Below are 15,526 nucleotides of genomic sequence, written 5' to 3'. Positions count from 1 at the left end.
GACTTCCACTTCTAGGTATAGATTTCAGAGAAAGTACTGTGTCCATAAACACATAAATATTTGCAAGCAACCTTGTTTAGATTGGACAAAGTTCAGGATTATAGCAGACTATATACAATGAACCATGCATGGATAATCTCACGATGAACCTTGGGTGAAAAAAAAAATCAATCTTAAGACATAGGAATATTCAAAGTATATAACAAGTGAGCTGTTAATATATCCATTATATCCATAATATACAAATAAGTATATAAACAAATAAGTTCTTTTACTTTTCCAATAAACTATGATAAAAGTACCCCAAACTGCCAGTCATCTTCAGATCCTTCGTTTCCTCAGTGGATAGTAGACTCCTGTTAGCAATGGTCAGCACAAGGCATGGTATTCCTGACCGTCCATACAGGGAACCATTTTTCCAGTGAAAAATGGTTCTGTGTGTGCTTCCTCTTCTGGAAAAATGGTTCCTCTTCTGAATTCAGTCATGAATTTCCTAACATGCTGTCTGGCACCTGCAGAGAAGAGCCATGCAGTGATGGCCCCAGACAGCATAGTACCATCTGGGTGCTGACTATATGTATGGATAGAGCAGTGGCCAGAACAAGCAGAGTTGGGGGAGAGGCGGCAGTGAGATGGGGGAGACTAATCTGCTTGAGTCCTGCCATTTCACACCCAGACCGCACTTTTACACTGGCCAATCAGGAAGCCACTGAGCTGTCAAATAGCTGCTGGGATGCCGGACAGCAAACAGTCTGAAAGAAAACACACCAGGCAAAGGGGTTTCCTCTGGTTGTGAACCATGCCAACTTGGTCCTCTCAGCAGGTCAGCAGAGGCAGACTTGCAGAAGGAGACAGACATGATACTCTGGAGACCAAGTAGAGGAGAAGACCATGACAGTTGTGCTGTGTCATCTGAAGAGCTCTAAGGAAACACAAATGCGCATGGTGGGCCTGCTCTCCAGTGTACACACTGTTACCAAATAAGGCAAAAAGTTGAGAGGACCCTTTTAAGGGCATCACTGCAGTGTGGACGGGGCCTGTGCTGCTTTCCTCTCTCCAGTTGCAATGCAAGCTGAGATCCAGCCTTTTGGACCCTTGAGTGGGAAAAGAGATTTCGTTGTGGGGTGGACAGAGTAGAGCCCTCCCACCCAAGGATCTACGACACCAGAGTGAGTAGCTCCATCTGTGAAGACAGTAACGGTAAACCATAGTGAACTTCTGCTTTGTGTCCAGCGTCCACACCTGAAATACTGAGTGAAATGGGTGCGTGCACACTTTTTGGGCTGGACCACATGAGCTGGGACTTCCGTGCTTCATTTTATGATTTTTCTGAGTTACTAAGCAGTAAGGAGTGTTTCAACATTTAGCATATGCCTGTGCATGAAGGCTAAACACATGGAACATCTCTACAGAATCATCTATCCAGGGTACAAAAAGCAAGGAACCTTTTGGGACTCCCCTTCCCCCCCCCCCAATAAACAAAAACAAAATTCAAATGCAAGATAATGGTTCTTAATAGTTCTTAACACTTCTTCATAGAAGAGGTGACAAACCTACTTTTCTACTTATTAAGTTGTCCGATAGATGCTTCTTCAATGTGATTCAAAATTTACACACACATATTTTCCTTAGAAATTCTCCTGAGGGTCGACATGCTGGGTTACCAAATAAGCTTGTTACAAGAGTTCCCATTCTTCTATCATCTCACAAAAATGAGGTATCTTGTCCAGTGAAATGGTGCTGAAATGAGGATGGTAAGTACTCATCTTAGCCGTCATCTGTACCAGACGAGGGTTTGACTTCTTAGGAACCTAAGCCTATGAAATGGCACTTAAATGTTGCCATTACAGACTGCCTTTAAGGGTGGTTGTCAAACATTTCTGAAATTACTCTCCAAAGCTTATGTCTGCCCATTTCCTAACCTCTTGGTGTCTTTCAATTTTCTATGATCTCTATAACTGCCAACAGAAACTGATGGCGGCTGATCTTGCTTGTCAACTTGACTACATCTGAAGTCTACTTAAATCCAGACAGCTTGACACTGTGAACAATTTTCTTGATTGGATCATCTGAGGTTGGCAAGCAAAATCTGGGTCACACCTGGTGGCACCCCACATAAAAGGACAAAGAAAGAAGCTTTTTGCCTGTTTGCCCTTACTCTGACTGGTAGTTTCTTACTTCCTTTGCTGGTATTAGAACCTACTACTTCAGGATTCCAGCAGAGACCTAAGACATGCTGAGACATCCACTGAACAACTCTTGGATTTCTGGCCTCTCCACTGAGAGACACCCAGTGTTGGGACCAGCGAGACCACATCCTCTAAAGCCACTCTAATAAAGCCCCTTTAAAGCATACGCATAGGTATACTCCATGGGTTCTGATTCTCTAGAGAAACCGACTAATACAGCGACGACTAATGCAGCGACGTCTTCTCCACAGGGCTGGATTCCTTCTTTTGTTAATGTTGTTATAAAGCTGCTTTCTTTCTCTAGAGTGGGATTTGACTTCCTTGAGCTCACTCAGCTAAACACCTTACTCACTGTTTTGGACATTTCCCCTGACCCCTCCTTTAAAACTTCTATTCCTTTATAAGCTGCAAACCCCGATGCCATTTTGATGCTATTTTCATTGATCTGCATGTGTCTACTTCCAAACTTGGTGCTGATTTTCATCACCTTAAAACCCCAGCCTCTCACCGCCCCGAATCTCTCCTGAAGTTTGATTCCCTTTGGGCTTCTGAAAACCTGCAGTCATGGTTGGACAACTGCCTTTTATGAGTGACTCTTCTGAAATCAGACTTCCTGAAACTTACAGCTAATTTGCCCCTAGTCACAGTAAACGTTCTCTTCCCATGCATTCTCCTTTCCCAGGAAGCATGGACGCTCTGCAAGTGGTCAGGAAGAAACGTTAGCCAACATACAGTGGCCGGTCGGACTGCTGGTCCAGGGACAGCTCTTACAGATGGATGCAGGAAGACGACAAGGCCAAGGGATGTCTGTGCCACATAGCTACTGCTGAGTAAAAATAAATGCAAATGATTACAGCTGATTTACTTTCACCCTGATTAAGCATCTATTTTTTCCTTTGGCAAAGTTTGGAAGAAACTAAAAACCAGAATAAAGTACCTAAATTAGTTTATCCCAAAGACTACTGTACTTTATAAGCTTAGCATCTCCTTTCATTACCTGGACTCTATCACATTTAAGGCGTTCCAAGTCTCTTTGGTTCCAGCAGCAGTAAAAGATAAGTACACATCTTAACTGACCATGAAAAGATTGCTTTATTCCATGAAAATATTCTCAACAGAGAACACTATCATAAACAAGGCTTTTTACCATTAAGAAATCAATATGTGCACAAAGTGGAAATTACTATGAAATTAAGAGATTTCTTTTAGACAGCTCACATGTTCAAAGTTTAAGAATGGTTTAAGAATGACTTAAAAACTGTGCAAGTCCAAGTGTCTTCAAATGTTATAACCCATACACAGGTTGCACTACTCCACATGAAGGAACTTGCCTACTATGGAAGCAAACACCAGCTTTAGAAAAAAACCCAGTAGCTTGAAAAGAACAGTCTGTACAAGAAAGCTTTGAACTTTGCCCTCTGTGATTGTTAGTCAGACAAACATAAGCACTTCAGTCTCTGTACAGAAGACAAACACAGCCAGGTCACATTTCCTTCTCATTGCTAACTTTTGAAATAAAAATAGCACTACTTTTTAAAACTACTTCATGTAGTCTGTCAGTATAGAATAATGTCACATTATATAAATAACCCTGTAACGAGATTTAATATCTAAAACTGTATAGTTACTAGCCTCAAATGTAATATACTATATGTCAGCTGCATAACAGTGGTGTACTTGATCTTATGAAGGCATTAATGTTCACACAATTGTCATTCAGCTTTAGCGTAACTGGTAGTATGATTCAAATAGCATTGGAAAATATCATTAAAGCAGTCACACGGTTTCTAAAATATTGCTTGAAATCCAATAATACACAGAACGTTTCACATTTTCTTTCTCCCCTCACAACAGTAAGAACCAAACGAATGGAGCTTCAGTGGTACAAACAACCTCCCTTCCACCCCCCACCCCCCGCCCCGTTACAAGACCACTAAGAAATTAGTTCCCATACAAGTCAGTAACAGAATCACAAATTCGCGGCAGGACACATGAGCAATGAGGGCACTAACGACAACCGTATTTACAAGTATAAACATACAGAAATTCCCATTTTACAAGTAAAAGTGCACAGAGATCATTACAAAGTCTCACGCAATTTTATCTGGTTCAAACAAAAGCATCACTTGGAAACAGACTATCATTAAAATAATCAAGGGAGATCGTCACCACCCCGTTAAAAGGTGAAGGGGGAAGGTCCATCAAACGTCTCATAAATACACCGATGAAAGTAAAATGGACTCACACAGGTCTTTAGTTTGATGCATGAATTTGAAGATGCACCACTGCACATGGTAGAGCTCTAGAAGCCACCTACCGAGGCTACATCACAGCTGCGGAGGTGCCACAGTTAGAGGTGGAGCACTGAGCTGGCACATAAAGCCCTTTGTGGGATACTGTAGTGGTAGTGTTGGCAATAAACAGATTTAGGCACTCGATTTTAAGGCAGCATTTGAATGGAAGCAGCTGACTTTTGACAATAGTCCCTTCGGTGTTATTATGCCAGGACTTCAGTGCTGACCAGATTCTCCCAGACTGAGGTGCTGAAGATGTGTCACATTTCAGAGTCTTTAACTGGGCTGTAGGCTAGAGCAGAGATGTTTTCTTTTTCTTATCATAAATACTTCAGGTTCACAGACTATGTCTTCATGTCAAAACTGGACTGTTTGCAGTGGGGAAGTTTTAGCAGCATACACAGATACTAAGATGGAAACATTAGTGCTGAGGTGGCTGACAAAGTGATCTGCACTACAAATGCAAAATGAAACAAAGCTTTGACAAGAACAGGGGATTACAGAGACATGCCTGAAAACTCTAAGCCCAGGTCACGCGAGACATGCAACAGGATGTTAAGCAAGCACAGAGGTGGTGCAGGCAGACAGTGACAAATGGTAAGGGCTCTAACAGACGACGAGTCTAGAAGCCAATTAAACAGAGCTGATGACGACAGTCCTAATGGACAGCCCAAAATAAGACAAACTTTAAGACAGCTCTGTATTCTTTCTGATTTGGTATCAGTAAATGAAAAAAGAGGTCAGCCATTGCTGGCTTTTCTTTTCCTTCTTCTATGTGAACAACTGTGGACTAGGAATTTAAGGACTGGTACTAGAATGACTTTTTAATGTATGGAAATGCTAATGAAGTTAGTAAAAAAAATCTGCATGCATTCATGCAACTTGCTTCTCTCACTCTCTCTTTCAGCCTGACAACTCTAATACCCTCCCCCAAAGCAGCTGCATGTAACCTCCTTCAACATCTTGCCCATTTCCTCAGAAACCCTCTTCAGGAACCTGCAGTCCAGGAGGAAAAAGAAAAAAACAATTACTGAAGACCTTTGGTAAGACCAAAAGGAGCATTCAGTTTAAAGTGTCTGTCCCAAATGTACCTAAAATCATTTTATAGTCAACTACTAAACACACCAGAGAACTCTGAAACACAAGACGATCAAAGGCCAATGTTACTGCCTCCTCCCTTTATCTCCTCACTCAACTAACAAGGATGTGGTCACATGACAACTACAGTGTACAGCTGACTGGACAAATTCCAACAGATGCTTTTGGCAATACATTAGAGAGGTACCTACTCTGACAGTCGACGATCCAACTAAAACGAAGCCCTCAACAGTGGTAGAGCTCTTCCTTTATCTCAGTAAAAAACCTGTCTCCTGTTTCTCCTCTAAGAACACGCCTGCCACACTTTCTTCCTCCATTCCAGACTGTCCTTTACCTCCACTGAGTTAGACTCAACTTCTCCTATGAGTAACTGCCAGAAACTAAATGAACACTAATGAAGTATTTCTAAAAGACACTTTCAAGTGAAAAGTACAAGTGGAAGATTAGCTTGGAATGAACTTTGTACAACATTGAAAATTACCAGTAAACCTGAAAATAGTTTCAGGTCTCAATGCTGTTTTATTCGCATACAAGCTCTACCAGGTGACTTATCCTGCAATCCCTAGATGAGCTCATATTAAATAGATTATATACCAGGTATTCACTTTCTTTCTTTAGGAAACCAAGTTAGGAATAGCAAGGAAAATGACTGTTATTTTACCTAATTATCCAACTATTACTTCTCGCCCTAGAACCTGAAGCTGTAAGTCCAAGCTCCTGAGAGTCAGCTTTCTGCAGTTCAGAACAGGTTTGCTTATTTTAATTCATCAGTCACTGTTGTTTCTGAGGTGCAGGGGGCAGGAAACATTCTACCTATGATTCTCGCCTAATAATCAAATCTATTATTTATAAGGCAGAAAAGCACACATCCTTTACACACACTTAGGCAGGACAGAAAGCAGAAGGCATCGATTAAGCTTCCACACCAGCATCACTTGAACAGTAAGGCGTCAAAGAGTTTCTGGTGGCAGTATTCACACTCTGATCAAGCCTGCACTCAGCTCACATAGTGAACAATGCATCAGGATGCCTTAACGCTTGGGTTTCTGACCTGTTGAATGTGTTGTCGTTTTACGTGTACATGGCACAAACTGCCTGGTTAGTTAGATATAAGTTACTGCACCTTTACTGTTTTTCTCTAGAGTAACATCTATGTATGTTGTGGGAACGTAGCCTTCTTCACCGTTCTGTCTCCGAGCTCTTGTCCATCCATCACCTTTGTCCTCCTCAATAATGTACAGAACTTCACCTTCTTTCATTGCCAGAGTACCTTCATTATGCCCTAGGTGAAAAGTTTTCAAAGCATATGCAGCATTAAAGCACTGCAATGTTAATAAAAGTTATAGATACAACATACTACCAAACATGAACTACTACATTTCATCATACCCAGATGCAAGAGCCCATGGATTGCCACAGTGGCACCCTATCTGTGATTTTCTAGTTTACTCGATTCAACACACACATTCTCATCTGAACTACATAATAAGCCTGTGAGGCGGGGCTGCATAACAGACTCAGCAACCAGGCAGAGCACTATGTAATTTGACAGGGTAGTCTAATCACTGTTTCACAATTCTAATTCTTTCCCCAAATTTGTGTATCTAAAACCTTAATGAAGTATGAATCAGAAAATAGTACCGATGAGAGAGGGTGAAAGACAGAGCATATACAGAAGAGATCCTTGGAGCAAGCTGGCTAGCCAGATCTGCTGTATTAGGAAGCTCTGTGTTCTATTCAAAGACTCTTGAATAAGGTCAAAGAGCAATTGAGGATGAGTCAAGCCTGACATCAGTTTCAGGCCTCCATTTGAACAAGCACCCATGTACATGTATGTGCAAACTTGCACATATGTATACCACACATACACATGAAAACAGAAACCATAGTGTGTGTGTGTGTGTGTGTGTGTGTGTATGTATGTGTGTGTGAGAGAGAGAGAGAGAGAGCGAGCATGTGACAGGGCATAAGTGTGGCAGTCAGGACACCTTCAGGTATCTCTTCTCTTTTCATGTGGATTCCCAGGAACAAACTTAGGTCCTCAGTAAAGGCAGCAAGGGTCTTTACTCACTAAGAGATCTCCCTATCCCTTTAAATATATTCTCTAAAAATGAAGAGTAATTAAAGATTTCACTCAATTGTAACACTAACACATGGAGAAAGGTGATGAATTACAGAGCTTTCTATAACTGTTGATGGAGGTGTTACTCTTCTGTTAGCTGAAGAGGACTTTGTTTTTTAAGAGTCCTAGAAAAGGAAAAAACTAAACGACTGCAGAGAGAGCCACACCACCTCTTCCCAGTCTCCAGCCCATTCTCCAGCCACCACATTACAGGAGAAGGCACTATAGTCAGTAGCAGCCGCTGAGCTGACCACTACTCTGCTCTCATTTGAACGGGAAGCCCGCAGAATCAGCATACAATAGATAGCACCCAGCTGTGCCTTATGCCTGCCTCTCTCTACCATTAACAGCAACAGAGAGCATCAAATGACATCTACAAGCTGTTTGCTCCTGGCTTGGGCCACATGCTCAAGCTGCCACAGCTCTGTTATGCACATGTGAGTGTAAGATCTAGGACATAGAGCTGTAGGTCATCGTCTGTGTTAGGATCTGGCAGCATTTCAATTCAGTTGTGTGTGCAAATGTGTGTTAGGCGATATATTTATAACATAGTTAAAACAAAACTATACAATTACTGAACCAGGAATGTAATTTTCTGACAATGTATCTCTTAGCCACTTAGCTAAGGATGCTAAAGTATCACTTATCTTTGACTTTGAAGAATCAATTTTACCAAATATTACATATTATGAACATCACACCAGGGAGGGGAATGTGCAGGGGAGAGGGTGAGGATGGGAAGAGGAGGGATCAAGTTGGAGGGAGAGGGGCGGACAGAGGGAGAGACTACAGCCTGAGACCCATGCCATGAGAGGGAGTCTACCCCTGATACTTTTAATGATACTCTGCTATGCTTACACACAGGAGCCTAGCATAACTGCATAACTGTCATCAGAGAGGCTTCACCCAGCAACTGGTAGAGACAGATGCAGAGACCCACAGTCAGACATTAGGCAGAGCTTGGAGAATCCTCTAGAAGAGGGGAAGGAAGGGTTGAAGGCGCCAGAGAGGTCAAGGATGCCACAAGAAAATCTACAGAATCAACTAACTTGGGCCCAAAGAGACTGAACTGCTAGCCAGACAGCATGCATGGGATGAACCTAAGCCCTCTGCACATATGTACCACATGTACAGCTTGGTACAGCTGTGGGAGTTCTAGCAACGGGAGGGAGCCTGGGCTGTCTCTGACTTTTGCCTGCCTTTGGATCCCTTCCCCTAACTGTGCTGCTTTGTCTAAGCTCAACAAGAGAACAGATGCCTAATTTTTCTACATCTTGATATGTCAAGGCTGGTTAATAGCCATGGGAAGCCTCTCCTTTTCTGAGGAGGAAGGGGGAGGGGTGGGAAGTGAGGTAAGGTGAGAGAAAGGGAAGACAGGCTGGAGAGGAAGCCATCAGGATGTTAGACAAATAAACATCATCACCATCATCATCATCATCATCATACCATCAAAAGGGTAGATAGCTTTGCAGTGTCCAATGGCAGGCAGGGGATCATCATCTTCGAACTCATCATCAAACTCACTGTGGTGACCATGTTGCTGGGGTGGCCCACGAACTTCTTGGTTTGCATCATCAGTGTAACTTCCCTCAGGGCTAAAAACCATTAAAGTATCTCTGATCAGATATCGCCAACACGAGAACGCTTTGTGTCTTATTTAGAAGCTGACCTCAGGAGAAATTAAGTGTCAGTGCCATCCTTCTATATTGAGTGCGATTTTCAAACATTAACTCTGCAGATTGAATGTGGTAATTCAAAATGATTCTTCACTCACTTTCCTGAAGTAAACACTTCAAAGATGACAATGTTTAGAGCAATGATCAGTAAACACACCTCACTATTCCAGGACCTAAAGAGGACATGGAACAATGTAGTAGACACTAATTTCTCATGTCAGAGACATTCCTGAGCAGAATCACCCAGGCCTACGGCACCACAGGGAGGTTGTTTGTGCCCCAGCTCCTGAGAAGCCATGAGCACAGCATGTGCATGGAGGTGAGCAGCTTCTGGTCCTGCAGAGCAGATGAAGGCCTCTGCCCAGGACGACTGCCCTAAGAGAAGCTCACTTCCTTTTCTCCTTTAACCTGGAGGAAAACTGTAAGCTTAAAAAAAAAAAAAAATCAGATGTAACTTTAAATCTAGCACAGGAGGAAGAACAGCCAAGAGGTAGAAAAAAATTGAGTTCTATGAATAATATCTAGGCTACCTCTTAAATTATTTAATGAAGCAAATTTTTATTCAAAGACAGTGTAAGAATTCATTTTGCTTAAAACCAAGACTCCAAATTCTAATAAAATGAATTCCAATTGATTAAAGGAAATTAGTATGTTAGAAAATCCAAGGGTTACTAATTTTTAACCTAGTAACAAAGCCCAGTGACCTGGAGCTCTTTTCTTTCCTGGAATCAGAGCAGCTGGCTAGGAGGCACACAATCAAGGGGTTTTACCTCTAAACATCTTACACCATTTCCTTCAGCATTGACAACCAGATACAATGGGCATTCTAACTTCGATTTTGTGTTTTTAGAAAATTGAGATAAGAAATATAAAAAAATGAGCCTGCTGAAATTATGCTGCAATGATTAGACCAATATCTGATATTAAGCCAGTCAAATTTTCTTAAAGCTGAAGCACAGTTTACTGATTATCTTATGACAGGAAAAACCAAAACCAAATCCAGCATACTAAGGAGGAAATGTAACAGCAGACCTTGCAGAAAGCTAAGCTGAGAACTGCAAACTAGTAAGATGTAACTCTTTTCTTCTTCATCAAACTCGAAGCAATTTGACAGCACTTTTTTTTTTTTTTTTGGTCCTAAGTTATCCATCTCCACATACACCTTAGTGGACTCTCTCCCATCCCTGGGCTTCCTAAGCCTGCTAGGGTTTCTTTGTTTTTTGGTATTTTTCTTGTTCTGTTTTGTGATATTGTTGTTGTTTTTATTCTTAGGTACTCATGGATGTGATAGACTAGAATTGAACACGAAATTTCCTATTTTACCTACAACTATTACCTAATATACAGAATAGTTCCAAAAGACTGGAGTTATTTGATAAAGTTAGTAATGGAGAGAAAATTGAGAAAAAAGATGAACATTAAATGATTACTGAAGTTAAAAATAAAAATTAAACAAAACAAACCTGACCTTTCTCGCCCCTGTGTCACAAGATGATTTATGTCACTGCTGTGTCTTCTGTCACCTCTTAGACCTGTTTTGCCTTCAACTTCAGAGAGCCATGCCTTCAGAAAAAGACCAAAACAGCAGACAGGTCAGTAAGTTTGAAAGTTCCTAAGGAACCCTGAATTAAAATGCACTTTGAGACTTTATGATTCTTAGAGAAATTTTATTCCAATGTATACAGTGATTAGGTTTATAGTTGACTTTTTTTGTTTGTTTCTTTTGTTTTGGTTTTGCTTGTTTGTTGACAGAGTTTCTCTGTGTACTCTTGTCTGTCCTGGAACTTGCTCTGTAGTAGTCCAGACTGGCCTCAAACTCACAGAGCTCCACCTGCCTCAATCTGGAATTAAAGGTGTGTGCCACCACTGTCTGGCCTTTTATAGTTGAATTTTAAAAATAGTATGTTTAGTTTCATATGAAAGTTCAAATAACAAAATGAGTAGGCTGTTAGTTTGATAATTATATATTATAATAATACTTTCAGTTCATAAAATTTAAACTTATATTGGTATATAAGTCTGGCAAAATCCAATCTATTACAATAAAGTTTATAAAATATTTAAAAATGCACTTTCATCTCAGAATGCTGAGTTAACAAATGTACCTCATTCTTGTGGATTTCCATTCGTAAGCGGTCAATGTTATTCATGGTCTCTGCTAATTTAGGCTGCAGACTTCCTGGATCCCCCATTTGTGGATTTTTCTCATACACATCCTTCATTTTGTTGAGTGCTTCTCTGAGAAACAAAAGGAAACCACAAAATTAAGCATCCACTTCATGTACTTTCAGAGTTCCATTTATCTTTAGAGAGTCAAGTTTATCTGAACCTTAAAAAGTCACACTTCTAAGTTTGGACAAATATATCCTAATTTAAAGACAATTTGTGCAGGGCTGTGTGTGTGTGACTACGTATATACAGTCAGTAATTTAAGGAAAGACTTTTAAAATGTGTATTGCTTGAGTGTTTACATTTAAAAGACTTCTAATAGAAAGAAACATTTGTTCTGTCTTGCTATATTACTTATACATACATGAGCTTAGTAAACAGCTGGTAGAATAGTCCACAGTGTTCTTACATTCATTGTTTCTTAAACCAAATTCATTACTTTGCTTTGTTTTGAGACGGTCTCACTAGATAGTCGAGGCTGGCCTTTAACTCTTGCTCTTCCTAACCTGTGCCATCATTCCTGGCTCTAGAGGAAACATTACTTTATTAGCATTCTGCCAGCATCCCTTATCTCATCCCCACAGCATCACTGTCCTCCTACTCATCTATGCTGGAAATAGTAACCCCATCTTTAACCGTGCACCCCCTTCAGCTATTTGCCAGTTCCTGATAGCCTGCCTCCTCTTCTCTAGTCACATTCTCAGAGATTATGCCCAATCAGTTCTCTCTGATGCTAGCACCCGACACTGTTGACTAGTACTCCTTAATAGTCTGTTCCTGCCTAACCTAAGGCTTCAATTTCCTTTTCTCCTCCTCGCCTCTGCTTTCTCAGCAATCATTCACTGGCTTCTTCTTTGTTCCACTTTTAAATGTCTGTTATATAAATGACAAGGGTTTTCTCATCTCATCCTACACTCCTCTTTAGAATGTTTTGATCTTCAGATGATTCTGCAGTGTCTGTCTCCATCCAGGTTTTTAAGTTCTAGATGTATAGCTCCACACTCACCTAGACACTTTCTAGATAGATTTTTCACAAAACATAAGCAAAATCTTTACTTTCACCCAAGCTTCTTTTTCTTTTTCAATTAATTTTATAGCTCTCTCAGTATCTACAAGTTAGTTCCACAACAACTTCCCTGCCTCCTCTCCTGATCTCTGATCTACTCAGATACAAGGCTCGGTGACCTTTAGAACAGTTGCTAATGTGCTATCATCCAGTTGAAATTGCTAAGGCCCCTAACCCCACTACCAGCAGACTGGTACACGTCGTTAAGACTTTTCCTAACTCATTCTTTTTCCCTTATCCTATTACTTCACTTACACAATTTCTAACCAAGTTCCATCTCTCCATTTATACAGCGAGAGCAACCTCCGATGGCTATTCTGAAGAATTTAATGATGTTTCATGTAAAATGCCTGATGTGTACTTATGATGATCCCTCAACCAATACTGAACTCAATTTATACATTAAAAAGTGTATACAACAGACGAGGCGGTTGGTGCTGGCAAAACTACTTTTGACAACCAATTGCCATGATTTGGGTTTCTGGGTTGTTTTTTTTTTTTTTTTAACAAATTTGTGGAACTCTAACAGGGACTAACAAAATGCTATAATTAAAACAAAAACCAAAAGTCAACCAACCAACCCCTGACATTTGATTTTTACTTATCTAATATGTAAGCCATAATGTTTTCTAGTTTAGGTCGTTTTACTCTTCCCTAAAACAAACAAAGGTGTGTCACGGGCTGGAGAGCTGACTCAGACGTTAAAATCACTGACTGATCTTTCAGAGGACCCAGGTTCTATTTCCAGCATCCACATGGACGCTCACAACCATTTCTTTTTTTTTTTTTTTTTGGTTTTTCGAGACAGGGTTTCTCTGTATAGCCCTGGCTGTCCTGGAACTCACTCTGTAGACCAGGCTGGCCTCGAACTCAGAAATCCGCCTGCCTCTGCCTCCCGAGTGCTGGGATTAAAGGCGTGCGCCACCATGCCCGGCTTCACAACCATTTCTAACTCCAGTTCCAGGAGTCTGCTGGCCTCCACAGGCACCAGGCATGCAGGTGATACATAGATATACATGCAGATCAAACACTCATACATAAAGAAATATAAATAAAATATTTCAAACATTTCAAAAAGTGTTTCAATTGGGATATATGATTTGGGGGAATGATAGGATTGAACTTGGGTCCTCATGAATGCTAGGCCAGCACTTTTCCCACTGACTTATCCCCATCCCAGAACCAACGATTTGGGAGCACTCTGTGTCAGTGTACACATCACTCATTAGTTCCAGAAGGGAGAGCAATGAGGGAGGGCTCAAGGAAACACTACTTTTGATCTGCTTCCTTCTGCAGCCCTCGGTTAAGCTCGTCAATGCGCTGCTGTAACTTCTTCCGCCTCTGCTCTGGTGGCAAATGACTGAAATCTTCTAGTGCTGGGCCCTGAAAAGAGAGTCTAAATCATTATTAAGACATTTTCAGATATTTTGTTTTTTAACTTTACCTTTTTTATAAATGAAGCAACTAACTTCAATTTTTATTTAGCTTCAACTTAAAAAAAATCTATACAGATGTACTAGTAAAATTCAAAGCTTAAATTTCATATTTATAAAAACATGAAAATAGGCAGGAAAAAAAAAGAAATCTTACCAAATACAGGTAATTATTAACTGTATCATATTATTTCAAGTCTTGACAGTTAAAATGAATACACACAAATCTTCTTACAGCAACAACAAAATGGGAACACACAACATTTCTCATTTATATTATTGAACTACTTTGTATATACTCTTACATAGAATTCTTAAGGAAAAAAAATCCAGTCATGACATTTAGAATGCCATGAATATGTTAAATAAAAATATGAGATTCATAGCTGAGCAACATAAGCAACTTACCGCATGAAGACAACTAATTAATGTATACTTCAATACTGCAGTTAGTTTTTGAATGATTATATTTTCTAGACCATTCTTTGGAAACAAATTAAAATCTGATTATTAAAAAAATTAAAGGTGTAGTCTACGGATCAGAAATTACATACATGGAATACACTTCCGGTCTTATGTAAAACCAAATGACAGACCTCAGGTGTTTCTGAAAGAGATGACCCCTGTTTTCTCTGTCTCCCTCCTCTCCAGGTGAAACAGCAGGCTCTAACTACAGTGTGTAACTCACACCCAGATGCTCCGCCTCCGTCTCCCCAGCACTGCCCTTACAAGTGTGTGACACCATGCCCAGGCTCCATGCAGTCCTTTAGGGAACATTCCTCATCAGAAAGGTTTTAATGCTCCTGAATCTCGGTGAATTAAATGTTAGTATAAAGGTGCAGATTCTTCTACTATCATGTCTTTCTCCTGAAGACTATGCCTCACTGTGTAGCCTAGCCCTGAACTCCCAGCTCTGGTCTTAGTTTCCAGGTGTTGGGGTTAAAGGAGTGTGTCACTGTCACCACACTCAGTCCCATTTCTTCTTAAATGTCATTTTAGTCATTGTTAATTCAGCTACATTCTATAGAGATTATAGTAGAACCATTATTAACTACTGAATCCATTTAATATAACCTGTATTAATATATTACATTCCAAAAATAATACTTATTCTTTATTTTTCTCAAAATGGTTGAATATGAATATTATTCTCAATTTTTTAAGTGCTACTGAGACAAGCCTACAAAATAAAATGCATTCTTTCTTTCTGGACTACTTACATCTTTCACAGATGCTTAATAGCTTGATTTTACCAGTTACAAGGTCACTCTGTTCACTTTTAAATTATTGTATTTGAGTAATGTGTGATTTCCCACCTCCATCTAAGCATAGGCTTTTACTAGAACTTAAGTTCCAGACAGTTGTGAGCTACCATGTGAGTGCTGGCAATTGATCCTGGGTCCTCTGTAAGAGCAGCTAGAGGTCTTAATGACCAAGCCATCTGCCACCTCTTCACACCTGTGTCATTTACTTTTAAAC

General features: G+C 40.3%; 1 protein-coding gene across 2 annotated transcripts in view; it reads right to left on the bottom strand.

Annotated features, from left to right (window-relative positions):
- Positions 1-3,240: 3,240 nt before the first annotated feature.
- Positions 3,241-15,526, bottom strand: part of Fnbp1l (formin binding protein 1 like) — an 84,044-nt gene continuing 71,758 nt past the window's right edge. The window contains exons 12-16 of one of the 2 annotated variants that reach the window (XM_029475133.2): positions 13,888-13,997; positions 11,485-11,617; positions 10,848-10,942; positions 9,150-9,298; positions 3,241-6,863 (exon numbers count right to left, since the gene is read on the bottom strand). In XM_029475133.2, coding sequence (XP_029330993.1) covers positions 6,685-6,863; positions 9,150-9,298; positions 10,848-10,942; positions 11,485-11,617; positions 13,888-13,997 — 666 coding nt within the window. In that variant the 3' untranslated portion in view covers positions 3,241-6,684. The remainder of the gene's footprint in view (positions 6,864-9,149; positions 9,299-10,847; positions 10,943-11,484; positions 11,618-13,887; positions 13,998-15,526) is intronic. The other variant, XM_029475134.2, reaches the window with a different exon arrangement.

Source organism: Mus caroli, unplaced genomic scaffold, assembly GCF_978045245.1.
Source record: "Mus caroli unplaced genomic scaffold, Mus_caroli_1 scaffold_3, whole genome shotgun sequence".
Lineage (NCBI taxonomy): Eukaryota > Metazoa > Chordata > Mammalia > Rodentia > Muridae > Mus > Mus caroli.
The sequence above is the reverse complement of the archived record's forward strand: the minus strand, read 5'-3'. Positions and strand labels throughout refer to the sequence as shown.